At 48.0% G+C, this 22,781-nt stretch overlaps 1 protein-coding gene across 1 annotated transcript in view; it reads right to left on the bottom strand.

Moving 5' to 3' along the window:
* LOC308569488 (SCO-spondin-like) overlaps positions 1 to 22,781 on the bottom strand; it is a 198,326-nt gene that overhangs the window by 102,671 nt on the left and 72,874 nt on the right. The window contains exons 36-52 of the mRNA XM_081163402.1: positions 21,978 to 22,118; positions 18,804 to 18,986; positions 18,380 to 18,530; positions 16,581 to 16,740; positions 16,424 to 16,478; positions 14,948 to 15,070; positions 13,576 to 13,794; positions 12,347 to 12,477; positions 10,693 to 10,834; positions 9,676 to 9,840; positions 8,726 to 8,909; positions 6,814 to 6,868; positions 6,082 to 6,133; positions 5,147 to 5,267; positions 3,693 to 3,915; positions 2,641 to 2,782; positions 233 to 535 (exon numbers count right to left, since the gene is read on the bottom strand). Coding sequence (XP_081019528.1) covers positions 233 to 535; positions 2,641 to 2,782; positions 3,693 to 3,915; positions 5,147 to 5,267; positions 6,082 to 6,133; positions 6,814 to 6,868; positions 8,726 to 8,909; positions 9,676 to 9,840; positions 10,693 to 10,834; positions 12,347 to 12,477; positions 13,576 to 13,794; positions 14,948 to 15,070; positions 16,424 to 16,478; positions 16,581 to 16,740; positions 18,380 to 18,530; positions 18,804 to 18,986; positions 21,978 to 22,118 — 2,550 coding nt within the window. The remainder of the gene's footprint in view (positions 1 to 232; positions 536 to 2,640; positions 2,783 to 3,692; positions 3,916 to 5,146; positions 5,268 to 6,081; positions 6,134 to 6,813; positions 6,869 to 8,725; positions 8,910 to 9,675; positions 9,841 to 10,692; positions 10,835 to 12,346; positions 12,478 to 13,575; positions 13,795 to 14,947; positions 15,071 to 16,423; positions 16,479 to 16,580; positions 16,741 to 18,379; positions 18,531 to 18,803; positions 18,987 to 21,977; positions 22,119 to 22,781) is intronic.

Here is a 22,781-nt window from a genome sequence, read left to right as displayed (position 1 = left end):
AAATATTCAATAAACCATTCCCATCCTTTTCTAAAAAGTTTGTCATCTTGATTTCTTATTCTCCCAGTAAGGTTTGCCATTTCTGCATAGTCCGTAAGTTTGGCCTCCTCTGAACCTTTTCCAACTCTACAATCTCCTCTTTCAGGTGAGGCGACCAGAACCCTACAGAGCGTTCCAAATGCCCCAGACACATCCCCCTGCCGCCCCCTTTGGAGATGACAGCCCTGCTTACCGGACGGCATGGTTCGCAGGCCTGGCTGGTACGGAAAGGTTTGCGACGCGGGCAGCACCATCGTGCCAGGGGTACCAGTCGCGAGTCTGGGCAAAGTGGATCCCAATGGCCAGGATGGGGACCAGGAAGGCGAGGCAGGAGGCTCCTTGGAGGGCCGGATCCGGGGCGATTCCGGGACGCCGGTTGCTCCTCCAGGGTGCTGGGACTCCTGCAATACACTTGGCAGCCTGGTGAGCCACTGCGGGGGAGATGCTGTCTCTGGGGCAGGGGGTCTTGTGCCAGTGACCGTAGAGGTCGCACCAGCTGTGGGGTTGGAAAGAAGCATGGGAGAAGCTTGAGTGTCCGGCCTCATGAACTACAAACCCCAGAATTTGGGGTCCAAACCGGTGCCAAAGCTTTGCAGCTGCTTGGCAGCGTTGTGCAGCACGAACCCCGTGTTTTGCAGCGCCCCCAAATGTTTTATTTTTATCTGTTTGCTTGTTTGTTTGTGTGTTTGATTGACAAACCGCCCTTCATCAGAAGACCGCAGGGCGGCTCGCAAGGTAAACTACAAAGCAAAAAGGCAAAAAAATAGTGAAAACAAAAACAGCAAAACCAAGGAGCCCCCCAAGTAATAGATACATCAAACCGGGGTTCGTTGTTAACACATGGAAATTCAACATCCGATTCACTCCAAAGCCATACCAAAGTTTTGTAATAGTTTTGCAGGAAAATCTGTAGGTTTTGCAGTGTCTCCCTCAAACGGAGTAATTGTGGTACCTCGGTTTTCAAACATAATCTATTCCGGAAGACTTTTCGAGTTCCGAAACGTTCAAAAACCGAGGCACAAAGGGCGGTCTGCAAATTTAATAGAGAAAGTTGAGAAAAATAACATATACATTTGACTTCTGAGGTGTATTCAAAAACGGAAGCATTTACTAAATAAAAAAATTCCTTCCAGTAGCACCTTAAAGACCAAATAAGTTAGTTCTTGGTATGAGCTTTCGTGTGCATGCACACTTCTTCAGATACACTGAAGCATTTACTGTATTTTTCGCTCCATAAGGCGCACCTGATCATAAGGCGCACCTAGTTTCTAGAGGGGGAATTCAAGAAAAAAAAATATTCTTTAAAGGGAGCGCTGAGCAGAGCCTGTCTGCATCCCAGGCTCTGCTCAGCGCTCCCTTTAACGAGCCGCGTGGAGCGTGTGTGGGGCGCTTGCAGGCTTTTCCCCAGGAGGGAGAAGGGCACGGGCTACCCATCTCCCTCCTCGGGGAAAAGCCCCCAAGAGCCACACACACACTCCACCCGGCTCTGTAAAGGGAGAGCGACTATCCCTGGCTTTTGTGGGAGATGGGGAAAGGGACAGAGCCGTGTGAAGCCTCCGCAGGGCAGCGGGATGAAGGCTCCCCTTTGCTCTTTAAAGTGTGCACGGCTTCTACTGGCTTTTCTACGAGGTGGGGGAATTCCCTCACCTCCTGAAAAAGCTCGCAAAAGCTGTGCACTCTTTAGAGGTTGAGCGGTTCCTGTGGGCTTTTCTGCGAGGTGGGAGGAGGGACTGATGTGGCCAGTCAGTCCCTTCTCCCTCCTGGGGAAAAGCCCGCAAGAGCCGCACGGAGCTTGTGTGCAGCTCTCGGGGGGCTTTTCCCGCCTGCTCCCCTCTGCATTCGCTCCATAAGATGCACACACATTTCCCCTTGCTTTTTAGGAGGGAAAAAGTGTGTCTTATGGAGCGAAAAATACGGTACTTCCAGGTTTTATGGCATTCGAAAACTGAAACTTTCGTCAACAGAGACATTCGAAAACCAAGGTGCAGTGGAACCTCGGTTTCCAAATGTAAGACCGTTTTGGATTCTGAAAAGTTCAAAAACTGAGGTTCAAAGGCTGGCTGCAAAGTCAATTGGGGGAAATGAGGAACGTGCCTCGGAAGCTGCTCAGGAACGGAATCATTCAAAAACAGAAGCATTTACTTCCGGGGTGTCGGCATTCAAAAACCGAAATGTATGTCAACGGAGACATTAGAAAACCGAGGTTCCACTGTACCACTGTACTCAAAGCAGCCTCCCGTCCAGTCTCCCTTGCAAAGACAGGGGGGCACTGTTTTCCTGGAGAAAACCTTGCCCTGTGCCAGCCTCGGCCCTCCTCTATTCCCAACCCTCTATCTTCCACGCCCAAGGACAGGAGCAATGGATAGTAGCCTTCCATAGCCCTCTCCTCCGCAAGGAATTTCTCCGTTCCTCTTTTCAAACCACCTGGGCCATCATTGTCTTTTGTGGGAGGGAGTTCCACAGTTTAACCGCTATCAAAAGCCTCTGGAGGGTGCCAGGTGGTCCGAGGCTGGCATAGACTCTGGAAGAGAGGACCCGTCAGCCGACCGCCTTCCCCTGGAAGAACCCTCCAGGTGCCCCCGCCAGTCCCCCCAAACTCACTCCAGGGGCAGCCGATCACCTCCATGCGCAAGGAGGGGCTCCCGCGAAACTCCGTGGGCACGAGGCGGAGGATGCGGGCCAAGATGGGTGGGCGCAGCTCCTGGCGCACTGCCGTGGCGCTGTTGAAATTGCCCTCCAGAACCTGTGGGAAGTTGAGAAGCGTAAGCCGAGGCGGCAGAGGGCAAGAGCGAGGCTCAGAACGGGCGGGGCATGACTATTCCCCTCCCAATTGTTTTTATTGGAAAAGGGTTAGAGGGCTTTGGCAGAACTCTGCCAAGGCCTTCTAAAAGTATGTCAACTCAAAATTAGGTGCCATCGAGTTCGGCGTTGCTCCAGGTAAGCATTGATGGGCAGAATTGGCACAGGTACGGATGGCCCATAAACCCCTTTCCGCATTTTTTAGGACTTGGTCATTCAGTGTGGCAGCCCCTGCCCTTTGGAACTCCCTGCCTCTTGAGATCAAAGAGGCACTTGCTCAAAGCTTGTTTAGACAAGCCTCCCCAGATGCTTAGAAAGCTATGGTAATTTTAATCCTCTTTTAGTGTTTTTTTGGGGGGTGGACTAGATGACTCTGTGGGTCCCTTCCAGCTCTACAGCTCTACCATTCTGTGATATTAGCACCATAGCTATATGTCTTAGGACCCACTGTATTTTCAGTGACTGTAAGTTGTTTTTAAATAATGAAGGAAGGGTGGGGGCAATAAATAGATTGATAGATGCAATTAACACAACTGCTTCGTAAACAGAGCAGAAGATAAAGTAGAGCAGGATATAATCTGATTCCCACGTCTTCTTGGTGCAAGCTGAGCAGGATGAGTGCTTAGCAAGTGGGTCGTCTGTCAGGGGGCCTTTAGCTGTGATTCCTGTGTTGCGGAGGGTGGGGGTGGACTAGATGAACCTTGGAGATCCCTTCCCACACCAACCCACTGAGCAGCTCTGCCTTCTCTTGGGAGCCCTGAGAGATCTCCTGGGAAGTGGGGGAGCCTGTCCTCAGCACCCGCTCGGGAGGACCCCGTGCCAAGCAGGACGAAAGGCCTGGGCAGAGGTGGTACCTGCGCCCGCAGGGAAGTGCTGGGGCCGTATCCAGATCGGGCGTAATCCCGGAAGTTGACCCCGTCGTTGCTGTAGACCAGGCGGTAACGGGAGACGTAGCCCTGGGAGGGCCCCCCGCCTTGCGTGACCACGGCAGTGAGGAACGTGGGCTGAAGGAAGTCCACCTGGAAATAGGGGTCGGGGTCCGAGGGGCCCGGGCTCCACCCGGGGGCCATGTTCTGCCTGGTGGGGGGGAGGAGAAGCATCAAGGTTTGGCCTATTAACCATTCAGCAAAATAAGCATCTGCCAAGGGCATCAAGAGAAGGGGTGGCACCACAAAAAATTTTTCCATTGCCCATTTTTTAAACATTAATAGTCACAAGTTCCTCAGCCCTCTCCTCCTCCTCCAGGAATTCGTCTAATCCCCTTTTAAAGAGGATTTAACATATTTTGTGGTTTTCATCTTGTATTTTTATGCCCTGACGTCTACAGCTGACGGGCAGCCTACCAATTTAATAAATAAGAATAATAAATGACAATAATCATCTTGAAAGTAATAGGAACAATGTTTCACATGTGGTGGGAATGCCGACCTATTAAACAATTTTGGAATGAAATATATGAAGAAATCAAAAGAATGTTTAAAATATATTTTGGTAAAAAACGGCATTCCTTTTAGGTATAATTACAAAAGATGTCCCTGGCAATCAAAGGAAAGTAGTCCTTTAGGCAACAGCAGCTGCCAGGATGCTCATAGCAAAAAACTGGAAAGGGGGGGAAATCCCATCAATAAAAGAATGGCAAATTAAACTTTGTGAATATATAAATTTGGCAAGATTCACAGCATTCCTAAGGGGACAATCGGACCAAAAATTAGCAAAAGAATGGGATTGTGTTAAAGAATATATGAAAAAACATTGTTCTGGAGTAAGTATATCGTATGTAACGAATGAAGCTTTGCAGCGTTAAAGAAATTGAAAAGCGGTGTGAAAGGTGTAAAGATAGAGGTAATTTACATTAGACACAACAATTCAGAAAGATTAAAATTTTTGAGGTCTCAAAAGAGAGGAAGGAAGTCAATATGTGTATATGTATGTAAAGATTAGTATGATGGCATGGGTTTTTTTTAGGTGTGGTTTTTTTTTCCTTTTTTGGTTTCTGTTTGTTTTGCTTTGTTTTTGTTGGTTTATTCGTTTTTTAGGATTTTATGTTTGTAATTTTTGTTGTAACTTTGCAATGGAAATAAAAATTATTTTAAAAAATCATAAACCCATCCAAGTGGGTGGCCGTCCCTTTCTCCTGCAGCAGGGAGTTCCAGAGATTAACTATGCACTTTCTTTTATCACCATCGAATTGTCTGGCCCCTTCCTTCTGCAATGCAAACCCACCATGGTACCCTCACACCAACGCTCTCTGAGCTCCCCCCCCATCTGTCCCTGACTCCAGGAAGCTGACTTGGACCCCCAAACTTACATGTTGGGCATGATGTTGAGGCGCCCGGCGTCTGGTGGGTTCCCGTCCTGGTAGGACGAGGCACTCAGCTGCTGCTGGTGGATTCGCCCGTCTTCCAGACCAAGGGCTTCGCTGCAGGAACCTGCGTCGAGAGGGTGCACAAATCCAGTAAGAGGCGCCCCCAGCTTTGCTTCCGTGGATTTGCAAAGCCAGTTTTATTTTTATTTTATTACATTAATATGCCGCCCTTTGCCCATAGATCTCAGGGCACATCACAACCCGCGTCAGCTTAGAAATCGGCACAACAGCCTCTCGAGGTAGGCCGGTGTTAGTTCTGCTGTATCCGAGGTTTCCAAACGTTTTGGGGCTCCTACTCGCTCGGTACCACGAGCTCTTCCCCAGTGCCCCCTAACCCTGCCCCATAAATAAATGAAAACCATTGCTCAGGACACCAGTTTGCACAACCCGCTAGAGGAGACAACGGTAAAATTCAGCAGCGAATACTGCATGCGAAATATTTTCACACCTTCTGATCAACGAAAGCAGGACAGAGGAAATTTATGGCGTATTTACATACAACCACTTTCCAAACCCGCACAAACCTTCACTGTCACAGATGTACGGTAAGTCATTTACAAGAAAAATCATTCACTGTTGCCAGTAATGGTCTATCTTGTGACAACTCAGAATCATTAATAATAAAAAAATTAATTTTATTTTATACCCCGCCCTCTCCGGCCAGAGCCAGGTTCAGGGCAGCTAACACCAGTAAAATTACAGTGAAAACATAATAAAAACCAATTTAAAATACAGGTTAAAATGCAATTTAAAATGCAGTCTCGTGCTCTACCCACTGGGCTATCCCATCAACATGGAGCAATGAAAGGTGACGGGTGCAGATCTTGGAGAAGGCTGGGACCAAGCCCTCCCCCTGTCTGGGAAGAGATGCGCTTTACCTGGCTGGGGGAAGGTGAGACCTTCAGGAAGCGGCCATCTGCTGGGGGACACCTGCAAGGATGGAGAGAAAAGAGAGTCACCTTCTGCTAGCCAGTTTGGATAAAGAGGAATTGCCCTTCCAGTTCTCCTCCTTCCAGGGAGCTGACGGTGCTGTTACTTGGCTCCCTGGTTTTAACTGCACCACAGCCCTGAGAGGAAGGCTGGAAAAGGGTAACCGAAAGACACCGAGACATGATAAAAATTTGTTCTTATATGCAACAACTGCGGCAAGAGTTTTGTTAGGCCAGAGATGGAAGCAACAGGAGTTAGGAGAGTGGCAGACGAAGCTGATGGACTTTGCAGAACTGGCGAAACTGACGGGAAGAACCAGCGAGACCAGGCATTCCAAAAGGACTGGAACAAATTCATATTTGAAAGAAAACTGGAAGCAATTAACACCATTAGCAGGGTTATCTGAAGATCTGTAAGGTGAAATTGCTACTTATCCAGGTTGAGTAATATCATATTTTAGGTGATGGTATAACAAAGATAGGAAGTGAAGCGGAATGTAAAGATGCAAAGTTTAATTCTGTGAACCGTCAGACGGGAGGGAGGGAAGCCGTGAGGATCAGCTGAGCCAAAGGGATAAAACAAGGGGCTGTGATGTTACGTAATGTGATTATATGTAAAACCAATGAAAAACAGACACACACACCAGCCCATCCTGCCTCAATTCCCCTTGGCACTCTCACCTGAGTTGCGTGGGGCACGGAAGGCTTCGCCGGCTGTTTTTCGGAGGTCCAAGAGCTGAAATAAATATTGCAAGGACTTTTGCTAAGGGGTTCCCCACAAAAGCTCTCAAACTGCAATCGTTGGTGGAGGAATGTCTCTCTAGAGTCAATTATTGCTTAGCCAAGCCTGCCTAGTAAAAGTAAAGGGACCCCTGACCATTAGGTCCAGTCGTGGCCGGCTCTGGGGTTGCGGCGCTCATCTCGCTTTATTGGCCGGCGTACAGCTTCCGGGTCATGTGGCCAGCAGGACTAAGCTGCTTCTGGTGAACCAGAGCAGCGCATGGAAACACCGTTTACTTTCCCGCCAGAGTGGTACCTATTGATCTACTTGCACTTTGACGTGCTTTTGAACTGCTAGGTTGGCAGGAGCAGGGACCGAGCAATGGGAGCTCACCCTGTTGCGGGGATTCAAACCACCGACCTTCTGATCAGCAAGTCCTAGGCTCTGTGGTTTAACCCACAGCGCCACATGTGCTAATGGGAAACTCCGAGTCAAAGAGCCCTCTTGCCTCCTGTGGTTTTCAGGAAGTGGTACTCAGAAGAATTGCTGCTTCTGACTGTTTACAGGTAGGTAGCCGTATTCGTCTGCCGTAGTCAAAACAAAATAAAAAAATTCCTTCCAGTAGCACCTTAGAGACCAACTAAGTTTGTTATCGGTATGAGCTTTCGTGCGCATGCACACTTCTTCAGATAGCACACTTCAGATACCGTATCTGAAGACGTGTGCATGCACACAGGAGCTCATACTGATAACAAACTTAGTTGGTCTCTAAGGAGCTACTGGAAGGATTATTTTATTTTATTTTTTGCCTCTGACTGTGGAAGCAGAGCAGGGCCTTGCTGGCTTGCTGCCTTTGCCAGGCCTCTCCTCCTCCACGAATTTGCCTGATCCTCTTTTAATGCCATCCAGGTTGGCAGCCATGGCTGTCTCCTGTAGCAGAGACTTCCCCAGTTTAGCTCTGTAGAATCGTACAATCGCTGTTAGGGTATTGATGTTCCATTCCACCCTAAGAGGAACAGATTTGTGGATTGTCGTATGTCACATGTCTGTTTACATTCCAGCACAGCTTGCTGGGAACTTCTGTTTGTGTGTTGCTTTTGCTTAGTGTTCTTCCTGCTCTTAGACATGAAGGAGAGCAGACATGTTTTCTTTGTCTTGATCTATGCTGAATAAAACTGCTTGTAAATATGCTTTACATATGCCTCTGTCCGCCCTTCTGAAATATACTCAGAGTTGAGTGTGGATTTCATGCTCTTTATTCAGCTCATAGTAGTGAGGAATGGAATTTCCCCCGAAATGTCTGCTTTATATACATTATTTACACAATGGGCCCCAGGTGATTGGCTAATTCCGGGATTCTCCTGTAGGCCAATCAGGTTGCGGATTCACTTCCACCTGGAGCTGGATTGGGTGGCTCCTGCGGACCAGTCAGACTGCTGCATTCTGGATCCTATTGTTCTAGGACCAATCAGACTGCTGCATTTAGGATCCTATTCAACTCAGTACATAACATCTTCCGTCGCAAAGAGTTAATTACTCTGCTGATTAGAGGGTGCTCCAGCTTCTGAAGAGTTCTGAAGCTGCAGGTCGCTGTTTGATGCTGTTCCAAGGACCGGCGTTCGCCCGGCTACCGGCCAGTGGGCTGGAGCCAGCTGGGGGCCTGCGAATTGCCCCCATTCCCTTGGAAACATCCCATCAGGGTCAGCTACCAACCTCCTGCAACACAGGAATCTTTTGCCCGACACGGGGCTCGAACCCACAGCCCTGAGATGAAGAATCTCATGCTCCACCGACTGAGTTATCTCGCCAACCCGCAGCCCAGACACCAGGTTGGGGGCAGGCTCTAAAGGAGACTCCCCCACCATGCATTACCTGCTGGTCCCAGCCGAGGGCGCTCTGCTTTCGGGCACACAGCCGACCTCATCGTCGGCGTCTGGGCAGTCGGTGACCCCATCGCACCTCTGGGATGCTTGGATGCAGACCCCCGACGTGGCGCAGCGGAACTGGGAGGGCAAGCAGCCCCCTGGGATGGAGGGCTCTGGAGACGGGCCAACTCCTGCCAAAGGGAACCCACAGCACAGATCCGGTGAAGGAAGGATCGAACAGAATTTATTACGAACCCCAACTCTGTGTAGAAAAATAACCCAGCCTGCTAAAACGTACCCCAACGTAACCAAGCCTGTAAGAAAGGGAAAGCTTTCTTTCTGCAAGCTTGCAACTCATGAAGGGTGAGGCAAAGTTTAGGCTGACCGACTGAACTGACCGCTGTCAGAAGTTGGCAAAGACTAGCAGTAAGGAAGCAACATTATCTTTGAAACTTGGGATCTGCTTGATTTTAAGAAGAAATGGGGGGGAAATTATAATGTATTTAAGAGAACACTGTAAACAACAAAAAACTTTGGCAGGATTTGAGTAATGCTTCTGATCACGCAAAACTGTGGAAAAATGGATTACTGTTCTTAAAACAAATTAGAGAAAATACGATAAGCAGATGAAAAGAAAGACTGATAATGGTAATCATGGAATGGCAGAGGAAAGTCAAGGGATTCAGAGACTCCTAAATGAGGAGGTGAATGATATGTTTGAATTTAAAGTTGTTATATAAAACTTATTAAAAATATTAAAATGCAAAGAGAGAGAGAGAGAGAAGGGCCATTTGGGGGCGCCAGATTTTGGCCATATTACGGAAGATTACCAAAGTCTGAACCTTTCCCAATTCTGCAATCTCCTTTTTGAGCGGAGGCAACCGGAACTGCATGCAATATATTAGACGGATTGCTTGGTTTTACGTGCTTCTTAAGGGGTCTCTGCCCACTACTCACCGCAGTGCCTCTCGTCTGAGAAGTCCCCGCAGTCGTTGAATCCATCGCAAATGGCCCCATGGGGCCCGGCGGGGACACAGCGCCCGTTCTGGCACTGGAACTCCCCTGTCCAGCAAGGCCTGGCGGTGGGTGGCACCGTTGGGGTCCCGGGAGGCTCTGGGGACACTGAAAGGGGGCGAGGAGGGTGGGGGAGTTCGAGGGTTTAGACAGAAGGAACAGCAGCGCCCAATTGCCAGGGTGGTGTGTGCTCTAGTTCAGGCATCCTCAAACTCAGTCCTCCAGTTGTTTTGGGACTACAACTCCCATCATCCCTAGCTAACAAAACCAGTGGTCAGGGATGATGGGAATTGTAGTCCCAAAATATCTGAAGGGCCGAGTTTGTGGGTGCCTGCTCTAGTTATCTCCTGTGTGGGGCTACCTTTGAAGATGATCTGGAAACTACAACTAATCCAGAATGCGGCAGCTAGACTGGTAACTGGGAGCGGCCGGCCAGACCACATAACACCGGTCTTGAAAGACCTACATTGGCTCCTAGTATGTTCCCGAGCACAATTCAAAGTGTTGGTGCTGACCTTGAAAAGCCTAAACAGCCCAGGATACCTGAAGGAGCGTCTCCACCCCCATCATTGGGCCCGGGCACTGAGGTCCAGCTCCGAGGGCCTTCTGGCGGTTCCCTCACTGTGAGAAGCGAAGCTACAAGGAACCGGGCAGAGGGCCTTCTTGGTGGTGGCGCCCGCCCTGTGGAACGCCCTCCCATCAGATGTCAAGGAAATTAACAACTATCTGACTTTTAGAAGACATCTGAAGGCAGCCCTGTTTAGGGAAGTTTTTAACGACTGATGTTTTAATGCATTTTTAACCTTCTGTTGGAAGCCACCCAGAGTGCCTGGGGAGACCCAGCCAGATTGGCAGGGTAAAAACAATAATTTATTATTATTATTATTATTATTATTATTATTATTATTATTATTATTAGTCACGCACCGCCAATACGCCTCGCCAATCCTGCCATCCTACCTTTCCCACAGCCCAGCAGCTCCACACGGAGGAAGATCCCATTGTGGAAGTCGCGGGGAAGGATCCGGACATGCCGGGCGCGCACCATGCGCTGGAAGGTCCTGACCACAGGCGTTGAGTCGTCGGAGTTCCCTTGGAAGAGCTAGAGGAAGGGGAAGAGACCGAAGGTCCCATCGTCAGAACTCATTCAACTTTACAAAGCACCGATTGAATGATATACCTCCTCTTTTTCTTTGTCTCGCTTTATTTCTTTATAATTAAAAACTTTTCAATAAAGTATTAATACCAATGTTACGAAGCACCTTGTCATCAAAAACATAAATGGAGCCACCACCTTTTGAGCCATGGTCTGAGCACCTTACTACCCTGGCTATATTTAAACACATTTCTTATGAGCATCGGTTTCCCTCCCTCCCTTCCTTCCTTCCTTCTCTTTCTTTTGAAATTGAAATACTTTATTGTCACTTGTACAACTTGTATACAGTGAGATTACATGAGCACCCCCCACTCAGCTCTCTTGGTCTTAATTCCCCTCGTTTACCCACCAAACCCAAAAGTCAGTTGCCCTGTTGTTATCTTTTCATTCAGCAGCCTAACAGCCCATGGATAGAAGCCGTTCTTCACCGTGTTGGTGTGACTAATCCTGCTTCTGTATCTTCTGCCCGAGGGCAGGAGATCAACAAAGTGCTGGCCAGAGTGTGAATCATCCCTGAGAGTTTTCCTCACTCTCCTGAGGCAACGTTCTTCCGCTATTTCATCCAGTGGATTCACGGGACAGCCCATAATATCTTGTGCTGTATTCACCACCCTCTGTAGGCACTTCCTATCAGATGATGTCAAACCAGCGTCCCACACCATGATGCAGTAGGAAAGGACACTTTCTATTGTGGACTGGTAGAAGGAGATCATCAGATGTTGATTGACATCATTCTTCCGCAATACTCTGAGGAGAAGGAGTCTCTGTTGAGGTTTCTTAACCACCTGGGTTGTATTGATTTTCCAAGTAAGGTCTTCACTGAGATAAACTCCTAGGAATTTAAAGGAAGAGACTCTCTCCACACAGCGGGGCTAGTTCTCCTCTCTTCCTCCAAAAGTCCTGCTTAAGCTGAGATTCCGAAACTGCAGCGGGTTGGACTAGATGACCCTTGGGTCCCTTCCAACTATGATTCCATGATTCTACGCAATACAGATGTCCTACAGCTGTTTCCCAACTAAACCCATAAGATCAACTGTCTTAGATATAGATGCACAAAATCCCGAAAGCAGCCTTTGCCAACCTGCTGCCCTCCAGGCGTTCTGAACTACAACTCCTGCCAGCGTGCGCTGACTCGGGCTGGCGGCAGCTGCCTCCCAAAACATCTGGAGGGCACAAGGTTGGCAAAAGCTGCCCTGTGGGCCCATGAACTTAGCCCTTCGTTCCCCCCACTCCACCCTCTCGAGCCAGGGGTTAGAGCGTCGGACTAGGTTAGAGACCAGGGTTCGAATCTCCACTCAGCCATGAAGATCACTGGGCCGAGTGGCTGCCTCTCAGCCCAGCCTACCTCACAAGGCTGTTGTTGCGGGGAGTAAGTGAGGAGGGAGAGACGTGGCCATGGGCGCCACCTGGAGTTCCTTGGAGAATCAATAAATGAGATAGACCACGTGGGTTTTGCACCTTTAGGTCGGGCACGGTGCCCGTGGAAGAGGCCTCGTGGTAGTCGTGCCACCTCACGCCGTCCAGGCTGAACCGCAGGAAGAAGCTGGTCACGTAGGCATCAGAGGATCCGGCCCCCTGCACCACCACGCCTGAGGAGGAAAGGCCATTTTATAATGGGATCAAAGTAAATAAATTATGTGTTACATGAAATCAATCCGTAGGCATAAGACTCATGCTCTTAGTCTACGCTGCCTGACCATCAGTCTACATGCACTCTTTGATATTAGAAAACAGGCACAACAGCTTGACCTACAGTCAACTGGGCTGCACTGCAGGCTGCAGCCGCATGCCGCATGCCGCCATGCAACCAGTCCATGCAGAATGTAGGCACCCTATATATAGAAAGGAGCAAACCAGGGATATTTTAGGGAGCAGGCTAATTGTTGAATGGAAATACAATTAAGAAGAAGTATATTAATAGTGAAATAATTACATATTAAGCTCTAACTTAAAAGGATTTTTTATTCATAACACACTTAATAATGCAAACACATTGGCATTTGGCAAGAACGAAGGTTCCTTTAGAAACACAATTTACAAAGACTTATCGTCTAGTCTCTAGAAACTTCCTATAACATGAAATAATAATAGGTGTAAATATACAATGCAAACTACCAATAATTATAAATGGCAAAATGTAGGCACCCTATATATAGAAAGGAGCAAACCAGGGATATTTTAGGGAGCAGGCTAGCAGGCGGGGGCTAGGACTTACATCATAGGAGCCTACAGAACACAAAACGCTGTTGCTGGATGTAGGTTTTATTTCATTTGTTTTTTATGTTATATTTTGGAAATGTACATCCAGTTTTCTTTCATTTAATTTTTTTGGGGGCCCCCAAGAGAGTGGGGCACTAAGCTATAGCTTGTTTAGCTTATACAGTCATACCTCATGTTGTGTCTGCTTCAGGTTGCGTGTTTTTGTCTTGCGTCCAGATGTACCCAAAAGTATGGGAACAGGTTGCTTCCAGGTTTCGCTGCTCGCGCATACACAAAGCACTAAACCACGCCATGCGCATACACAAACGCTGCACTTCTGGATGCGAACGCTTCGAGTTGCAGACGTGCCTCCAGGACGGATTACATCCGCAACTGAAAATTCCACTGTACGTAAATCTGGCACAGCCCCCACCCAACCTCGGCCAGCTCTCCTGCGAGCTTCCTTCTAGAGTGAGGGGAGCACCCACCTGTCAGGTTCCTGGGTTCCCCCAGATCCACGTGCAGGAAGGGGGGTCGGGAGAGCAGCTCAGGATAGACGTCTGCTGGGGGAGCCCAGCCCTGGAGGTCGGCGCTGGGCAGGACGCGGTTGAGGCGGGCGGCGTGAGCCGGGTTCTCTGGCTGCTGCGAGGAAGCCGTGAAGCTGGCGTCCGGCAGAGAGGCAATGCCCAGCGGGCCGTAGCAGAGGTCTGGGTGGTGGCACAGAAGGGAGGTGGGGTTGGGAGAGCGCCTGGCATCGTGGAAACACATCACACCCAGCGTTTGAAACTCCCATCGTTCTAGGCACATTTTGCGCCAGGGAATTTCATTAGTGTGAGCAGTTTCTGAGCTCTGGGAGCCTAAGATTTCAGACTGAAACTGCAGAGTGGAAGGAAAGGGGGACCTTTTTCTGCCTCCCCACTTCCAGCTCCTCTGAAGACTGGAGAAGAGACCCTCTTAAGAATATTAGGCGGGTGGGCAGGGGAAGGACTAGACCATGTGAAAAATGAACATAATGTTTTAGCTGCTGTTCATTCATTTCTGGCATTGTACAGTGGTGCCTCGCAAGAATCCGTTCTGTGATTCTCTTCATCTAGCGGTTTTTTTGTCTTGCGAAGCAAGCCCATTGACGGATTAGCAGATTAGCGCTATTAGCGGCTTTTAGCGTCTTATCTGCTGATCGGATCAGCTGATAAGCGGCTTAGCGGCTTAGAAAAAGGGGGGGGGAACCAGCAGGAACTCGCAAGACATTGTTGTCTTGCGAAGCAAGCCCATAGGAAATTCGTTTTGCGAAGCACCTCCAAAACGGAAAACTCTTTCGTCTGGCGAGTTTTCCGTCTTGCGAGGCATTCGTCTTGCGGGGCACCACTGTATTATTGTTATTTAAAAAGCGCACTTAGACATTCCGTTGTGGTGCCCATAACCTAAAGGTGCCATTTAGCTCCCATATCTCAGTTTCTAACACTGATCACATCTCTTTTAAGGGTCCACTTTGATTGGAAAAGCCTTTCTGGGTGAGCTCATCAGCTGCTCCAGCTTTCCCTTCCTTCCTTCCTTCCTTCCTTCCTTCCTTCCTTCCTTCCTTCCTTCCTTCCTTCCTTCCTCTCTTTCTTGCGGCAGGACTCGAACTTTGGAACTCCTTGCCTCTTGACACCAGGCAGAGGCATCTTCACTGTGCTCTGTCCAAGGTGACGGAGGTTGTTTGCATATAGAGCCCCGCCCACCAAGCAAGTGGGAGGAGCAACCCTTTCTTGGACAACCTCCATCCCGGAAGGGGGCTCTCTCTGTTGCTGCAGACGAGAAGCCCCAAGTCACAGGCCTGCATTTACCCAGGTGCAAGGAATGATGCGCGCAGAGTCTCACCTCCGAGAGGGGGCATTGGGAAGGTGTTGAAGGGCAAGGCTGTGGTCAAGGCAGCCGGGCTGGCCAAGGTGGGCCCCAGGGGTCCAAGGGCTGGCACAGTTGGCAGAGCTGTCCGGTTCTCACCTGCATAGGAAGGAAACAGGAGGGGTTGGGCAGATCCTGGGGTGACGTCCTGGGCCACCACCGAACACGAGACCCTGGGGGGTAACTAGGGTTTTGAGCTGGGGAATTCTGTTGAATCTGCTTGTGACCTCAAGACTCCTGTGAGTGCTGCACTGTAGGGAGCTGAATAATAATAATAATAATAATAATAATAATAATAATAATGTTATTATTATTTCTACCCCACCCATCTTGCTGGGTTTCCCCAGCCACTCTGGGTGGCTCCCAGCAGAATACAGTCATACCTTGGGTTACAGACGCTTCAGGGTTTTTTTTGTGTTATGGACCGCCAAAACCGGGAAGTACCAGAATGGGTTACTTCCAGGTTTCAGTGGTTGCACATGCACAGAAGCGCTAAATCGCAACCCGCACATGCGCAGATGTGCCACTGCAGGTTGCGAACGTGCATCCCACACGGATCACATTCACAACCTGAGCATCCACTGTATTACCGTATTTTTGTGTATAAGACAAGGTTTTCCCCCTAAAAAATAATGTCAAAAACTAGGGTGTGTCTTATACATGGGGCCATCTTCCCCCATTTTCTTAAACCTGAGTCCCCAAAAATAGGGGGCGTCTTATACATGGGGGCGTATTATAGATGGAAAAAGACTGGAATAAAAATAAAAAAGCAAGAAAACATCAGACATTAAAAACTTCCCTAAACAGGGCTGCCTTCCAACGCTACAATTCCAGGATGCTACGAAATATTTCGGAATTGTAAGATTTGAACATAGCATCCTCAAAGTTCAAAAAACAAGGAATAAGATTCCCAAGGAAACAACAACAACAACAACAACAACAACAACAACAATTTATTATTTATACCCCGCCCATCTGGCTGGGCTTCCCCAGCCACTCTGGGCGGCTTCCAAAAGAATATTAAAATACTATAATACATCAAACATTAAAAGCTTCCCGAAACAGGAAACAAGGGTCGTCCCCCATGATTAGCGGCAATTGGAGCATTGCAGGGGGTTGACCTACTTAGCTGTGATTCCTGCATTGCAGGGGGTTGGACTAGATGACCGCTGGGGAGCCCTCCCAACCCTGAAATTCTAGGATTCTGTGATTCATCGGAGGCTTTTAAGCAGAGGTTGGATATCCATCTGCCAGGGGTTCTTGAGCTCTGAATCCTGCATCTAGAGTTCTAAAACTTATTCCTCATTCAGTGCAGCAAATAATTCACAAACCCAGTGTATATAAACACACAGGCCTGGGGAGAAAACTGAAATTGCAGAGTCTGTCCGATGTGGGGTGGGAGGAGAGGTGCAGGGTCTCTGCCCCCTTTCCCTGCCACCCTGGGGGGCTCACCTGCCTCCACGCAGTAGCAGCAGGCGTCTCCTCGGCCCTCGACCAGGACTCGGCCCTGCAGGACAGAGGGATGCGCGTCGGTGAGGAAGTCAGCACATGCTCAGAGACACCCTTGCGTCCTGGTGCACAAGAAGAGGAGGGAACATGCCAGACTCACCTCAGGGCAGGCCACCGTGCTGTAGGGGCAATACTGGGAGCACTGGACGGTCAGGTTGGGCAGGCATTGGCACACCTGGCACTGCCCTGAGCGCCAGCGGTCGCCGATGGCATGCGCCCGGCCGTGGTGCTCGCACTCTTCGCACGGATCCGTCTGACACCTGCAAAGGGAGAGGGAGGGGCTGCAGGAGATCATGGCTGGTGGATTCCTTCCAGGGCCCCCCATGTAAGTGGGGAAAGGCAGCCGGGCAACCTCCCCGCCCCCCACAAGAGAAAGCAGACAAATCAGTTTTTTTCTTTGTTTGGCTTCTGCTGGTTGGCTGCAGCCGATTCGGGCAGGAACCATGGCGGGCAGGCGAGAGAGAGAGAGATCATGGATTAGAAATGTTCTCCAAGGAGAATGGCAGATTTGTGGTGTCCAAACTTTTTTCAAAGAGGGCCAGATTTGATGAAGTGAAGGGCCATGAGGGCCGACCAAAGTTGTTGACCGTTTTTTAGGATTGAGGTTGTTGAGGCTTTTTTTAGGATTTTACCCCAGGAAATAAACTGCCACAGGGGCTGGATTAAACCAAAGCGGACTTTGGACACGCTGAAATGGCAAAAGTGCCAGAAAAAATCAGAAATCAGAAAGACCAAAATTAGAATAAGAAATGGGGGGAGGGATTTATAATTCACCTTGGAGACAACTGTAAACAATTAACATCGTTAGCGGGATTCCAATAACACTTGTAATATAGTTACAGATAGGTAGCCGTGTTGGTCTGCCATAGTCAAAATAAAAAAATTCCTTCCAGTAGCACCTTAAAGACCAACTAAGTTAGTTCTTGGTATGAGCTTTCGTGTGCATGCACACTTCTTCAGATACACTGAAACAGAAGTTGCCAGATCCTTCTATATAGTGAGAAGGTGGGGAGGGGTATTACTCAGAAGGGGTGGTGGGAATGGGAGATTGGCAGATAGCTGAGATGAGCCTCTTGACGACTCTTAACGACTGTAATAGGTCTTACAGGAAAAGGCAAGGGGTGGGAAGGTGAAAAATGGCTTAGTCATGTATAATAAGATAAGAATCCAATGTCTTTGTTCAAACCAGGTCTCTCCATGGTTTTAAGTTTGGTAATGAGTTGCAATTCAGCAGCTTCTCTTTCCAGTCTATTTCTGAAATTCCTTTGTAGTAAAACAGCTACTTTGAGATCTTGTATAGAATGTCCTGGGAGATTGAAGTGTTCTCCTACTGGTTTCTCTGTTTTGTGATTCTTGATGTCAGATTTATGTCCGTTTATTCTTTGGCGTAAGGTTTGGCCTGTTTGTCCAATATAGAGAGCTGAAGGACACTGTTGGCATTTGATGGCATACACAATGTTAGATGATGAGCAATTAAATAGTCCCGAGATGGTATGTGTGATGTTGTTGGGGCCAGTAATGGTGTTGTCCGGGTGTATACTTATTATTATTCCCCAACCATCTGGTTTCCCAAGCCACATATATATGCGTGTCTTCTGCAAAAATGGTAAATTCGAATAAAATTGGGAAGCTGTCTTCCTTGGCCTGCTTTATTTACAAAATATATTTATATACCACCCTATCCATCTATCCATCTATCCATCTATCCATCTACTATCTGAGGCTCACAGCAATAACATCTTTAAAAAACCACATAAGAAATACAGCAAAAATGCGATGAACCGTTGAGGGAGGATGAAGCCTCCATTGCGGGAGAGAGAAGTTTTCAGCTTCAGCCTCTAGCAAAAAAGGAGCACCTGGGAGGGCCTCCAAGCGATGGCTGGCTCTGTGTGGGCTCACCTGCGGGCTTTGCGGTAGATGCCGCGGCACTGGCGGCCGTTGCCGTGCTTGCTGGGGTTGTTGGGGCTGCGGAAAGACCACTGGATGCTCTGCACCCCACAGGGACCCAGGCACTCGCCCCAGGGCGACCAGGAGGACCAGCCGCAATTCACTGGCAACACAGGGGAAAGCGGGGAGGAAGAGTTACCAATAAGGAGAAGGACACTGGCCGGCACATCTGCACACCTGCAGCTCCCCACTTGTCTTTGTAATTAAAAAAAAAAAATTCTTTTTTTCAATAAATATCATTTTAAAAAAAAATTTAATCAATATATCCTCTCCTACTATCCTCAATATTCCCACAGGTTTGAGCCTGGGGGACCACCGGATTGTCGGGGGCACCTCCTGGGGCATCTAGCAATGCGGGGAGAGGGGCCGTGCCCACCTGTGCACTCTGGGTTCTGCCGGCAGCGCTTCATCTGACCGTCCTGGCAGGTGCAGATGCGGCAATTGACCTTCACCAGCTGGCCGGGCCAGTAGCGGATGCCCTCCACCTGGCAGGGACACTCTCGGGGGCGCACGCACTGCTGATCGCTGTCCAGGACCAGCCCATCGGGGCACCAGCACCCTGAGCAGAAGAGAGAGAGAGAAGGTGGGGGAACGGAGGAAGGGAGTGTAATAATAAAATTTAAGGTCTTATATATATAATAAATGTTCATAAATGTACCAACCAAGCACGTACACAGATCAGCACAGGAAGACCGACCTGAAACCATTTTGACTCCCAAACTGACCAAATGTTTTCTCTGCAAGGAGGGAGGGGGTGAGGGAGCCTCCCCATTGTCTCAGGAATTGGGTAATCACCATCTCAAAGGAATGGCCAAACTACCAGGAAAGGCAGTCAGATAAGGCATTATCAGATAACCTGGCAGACAGGAAAAACAACATTCAAATTTCTGTTGTAGACCACCTTTTCTGCAATGTAGGTATAGTCATGCCTCGGGTTGAAGTAGCTTTGGGATAAGTATTTTCGGGTTGCACGCTGCGGCAACCCGGAAGTAATGGAGCACATTACTTCCGGGTTTCGCCACTCGCACATGCGCAGACGGTCAAAATGACGTCATGCGCATGCGCAGAAGTGGTGAATTGCGACCTGCGCACACACAGACGTGCGGACGCGGGTTGTGTTCGCTTCTGGATGTGAATGGGGCTCTGGAATGGATCCCATTCGCATCCAGAGGTACCACTGTATGATGTTTCTGGGGGTGGTCTTGATCTACAGGATGGGAATTTCAAAAGTCTTTATAAGCCCTTGCACAGCATTTTTCTGGGTTCCTCCTCCTTTCCTGCGTGTGAGGGGAGCCCCCCGTTGCAACAGTTCAATAAAGATCAAGCTTACTAGCTGCTTTGCTTCTCAATATTCTCTGCTTGGCCTCTGTTATTCTCTCCTACCGATAGGGAACCCACTTAAGGACTCTATACGGGCTCTTGGATACCCCATAAGGGAAAAAGGGCAAATTTTATTTACAACAGGAGACAAACCAGACAGCGGTTTATCCTGGCCTGTTGCCTTGATACCATTTAGAAAACCAGGCAGCGTTTAGTTTAGGAGTGGGCAGAGCCATCAGTTTAGGTTTCTCTCGCTTTCTCATTTTCCACATTCGATTCTCCACATCGCCACACCAATTTGCAATCTTTTTTTTAAAAGTTCTGAAAATGCATCTCTCGAGGCACATGTTTCTATGGCATTTTGCCTCATAACAACATTCTTGCAATGCAATTGTCCCTAACAGAATGCTTTTTTGTTCTTAATTGACTTATTTATTGATACCTGTTCGTAGATACACAAAATCATGTGCCCATTACAAAGTATATACTACTTAGTCTATCCTATAGCTACTTAGTCTGAAAAAGAACAGAGCCAGAAAGAAGAAAAAACAAGAAAAGGAGAGACCTGAAAAAAAGAGAAGAGGAAAACTACAGAAAGATAGAAAAGGGTGAAAGGACTTCTGGCTCTCTGTCCGGCAGCTGCATATAATATTCATTCCTTAAAATAAAACTGTTATTTTGACTAACACTTTTCATTTTATGCACAGCTGAGCCTAGCAGATGCATTTTTCTACATTACCTCGCAGGAAAACGGCACTCCAAAATTCAGAGAAGTGCGAAGTTCAGAGGCTGCTTCTGCGTAATAGTTCATGTGTTTGTTTATTTATTCCTGCATAATTTTTATATATTTTCAAGAATAACATCTAGGTACAAAATAAAACAACCGTCTTCAGCAGTATGGATGTTTGTCATTTTTGAGTCACTCAGGTATTGAAAAGTTTGATGAATGCAATACATCAAGTAACAAATAACTATTTATCCCTCAACAAGACCAGCCCCCAAAATAAAATTATTTTTTTCTGAGCAGTCCACACACATTGCATCCTCCGGAATACCACTTTAGCAAAACTCTGTTACAAGTGAGAGATGATAAATGAGGCCAGGAAAACCCTTTGAACGACAAGATATAAAAGAATAAGGAGAAATGATTTTGAGGAGATATGGAAGGTTATTTGGAGAATTTGTACTGTTAAAACGGAAAGGGGTCAAACCATCACAAGAAGTGTTGAAATTTTGGCAGGTTGGATAGTTACAATGGAATGGTCTCATTGGTGGGGTGCACATTTTTATTTCTATCTATTTGAATAAACAAATAAATAAATACGCATGCCATTTTGGCCATTGGGCAAAAAAGCTGTACATATATAAATAAATTGTAACAAAGAAAGAAAGACAGTCAGAAAGACACAAAAGAAAGAAAGAAAACAAACAAGATAATCACCAATAAGCTCAGTGAACAAGGTAGGAATATTAAAACAGAAATATAGGTGTTAAATGTTCTAATTTTTTACACAGTGTGAAGGAGAATGTTGTGGGTTGTTTTTCCTTGTGGGAATTTTTGTGGGTTTTTTTACATATAAGGTGCTATTTTTTAGAAAAAGGGGAGAAAAGAAAAAATGAAGGAAAAGAAACGAATGTAGTACAGTGGTACCTTGGTTTTCAAACGCCTTGGTACTCAGACAACTTGGAACGCAAACACTGCAAACCCGGAAGTCTTCCAGTTTGCGAACTTACTTTGGATGTCGAATGTTCTCCGTTTTGAGTGTTCCGCTTCCAATTTGAGTATTACACTGAGATCTGTCTGTTTTTGCTATTTATTTTGCATTTCTGTTTTTGAGGCTCTTTTGTTTTTCTTTTTGTGACTGTGTGGAACCCAGTTCAGCTACTGATTGTGTGTCTGCGGTACATTGTTTATTGCTTTCATTTTGTTCTTGTTAGATAGCAAAATTCATGTTCAATTGCTGTTTTAGGGGTTGTTTTGAAAAGTCTGGAACGGATTAATCCATTTTGCATTCCTTTCTATGGGAAAGCACGCCTTGGTTTTGGAACGCTTTGGTTTTGGAACGGACTTCCGGAACGGATTAAGTTCGAGAATCAAGGTACCACTGTACCACACTTTGGTTTGGCTTGCATACCGGTTCGGAAAGTGTGAATCGGGTTCGCTCTTGAACTGGAACTAAACCTTATCACCCCCCCGCCAGCCCCCTTTCCCTGGCCCTCCCCTGCTTACCTGGCCTGCAGGGCCGGTCCTTCCTGCACCGCGTGCGGCTGGAGAGCTCAGCGCAGGAGGTGGGGCAAGGCGCACACTTCCGGCTGACCAGCTCCCCGGGGCAGGTGGAGGCGTTGGCACAATCTTCCCGTTGGCACAGCTCTGCAGAGGGCAAAGGGGAGCAGAGAGGGCTGCTTGGGGCGCTGCCAGTTTGGCCACGTAAGCCCCCCCCCCCCGCCAAGAACACCATGGTCCACAGAAGGCCGAGGAAGAAGCAGCTCTCTTGGGAATTATAGGGGTAGAACTACCTAAATTGTATAGACATTTTTTCACGTATGCGACTACAGCGGCCAGAACGCCACTTGCCCCCAAATGGAAAGACGCAGAAGTCCCAGCAAAAGAAGAATGGACCCAAAAACTTATGGAATATGCAGAAATGGCAAAACTTACCGGAAGAAGTCAAGATGACAAACTTTGTATAAAAGAATGGAAATGGTTTGTTGAATATTTACAGATAAACTGCAAACAGGCAAAAACATTGGCAGGATTGTTGTAATAAACTGCAGCTACATAAAAGTATGGGACGCGGGTGGCGCTGTGGGTAAAACCTCAGCGCCTAGGACTTGCCGATCGCATGGTCGGCGGTTCGAATCCCCGCGGCGGGGTGAGCTCCCATCGTTCCGTCCCAGCTCCTGCCCACCTAGCAGTTCGAAAGATCCTTAAGTGCAAGTAGATAAATAGGTATCGCTTTATAGCGGGAAGGTAAACGGCGTTTCCGTGTGCTGCTCTGGTGCCGGTTCGCCGGAGCAGCTTCGTCACGCTGAC

Source organism: Podarcis bocagei (genome assembly GCF_964188305.1).
Source record: "Podarcis bocagei genome assembly, chromosome: 12".
Classification (NCBI taxonomy): Eukaryota; Metazoa; Chordata; class Lepidosauria; order Squamata; family Lacertidae; genus Podarcis; species Podarcis bocagei.
The sequence above is the reverse complement of the archived record's forward strand: the minus strand, read 5'-3'. Positions and strand labels throughout refer to the sequence as shown.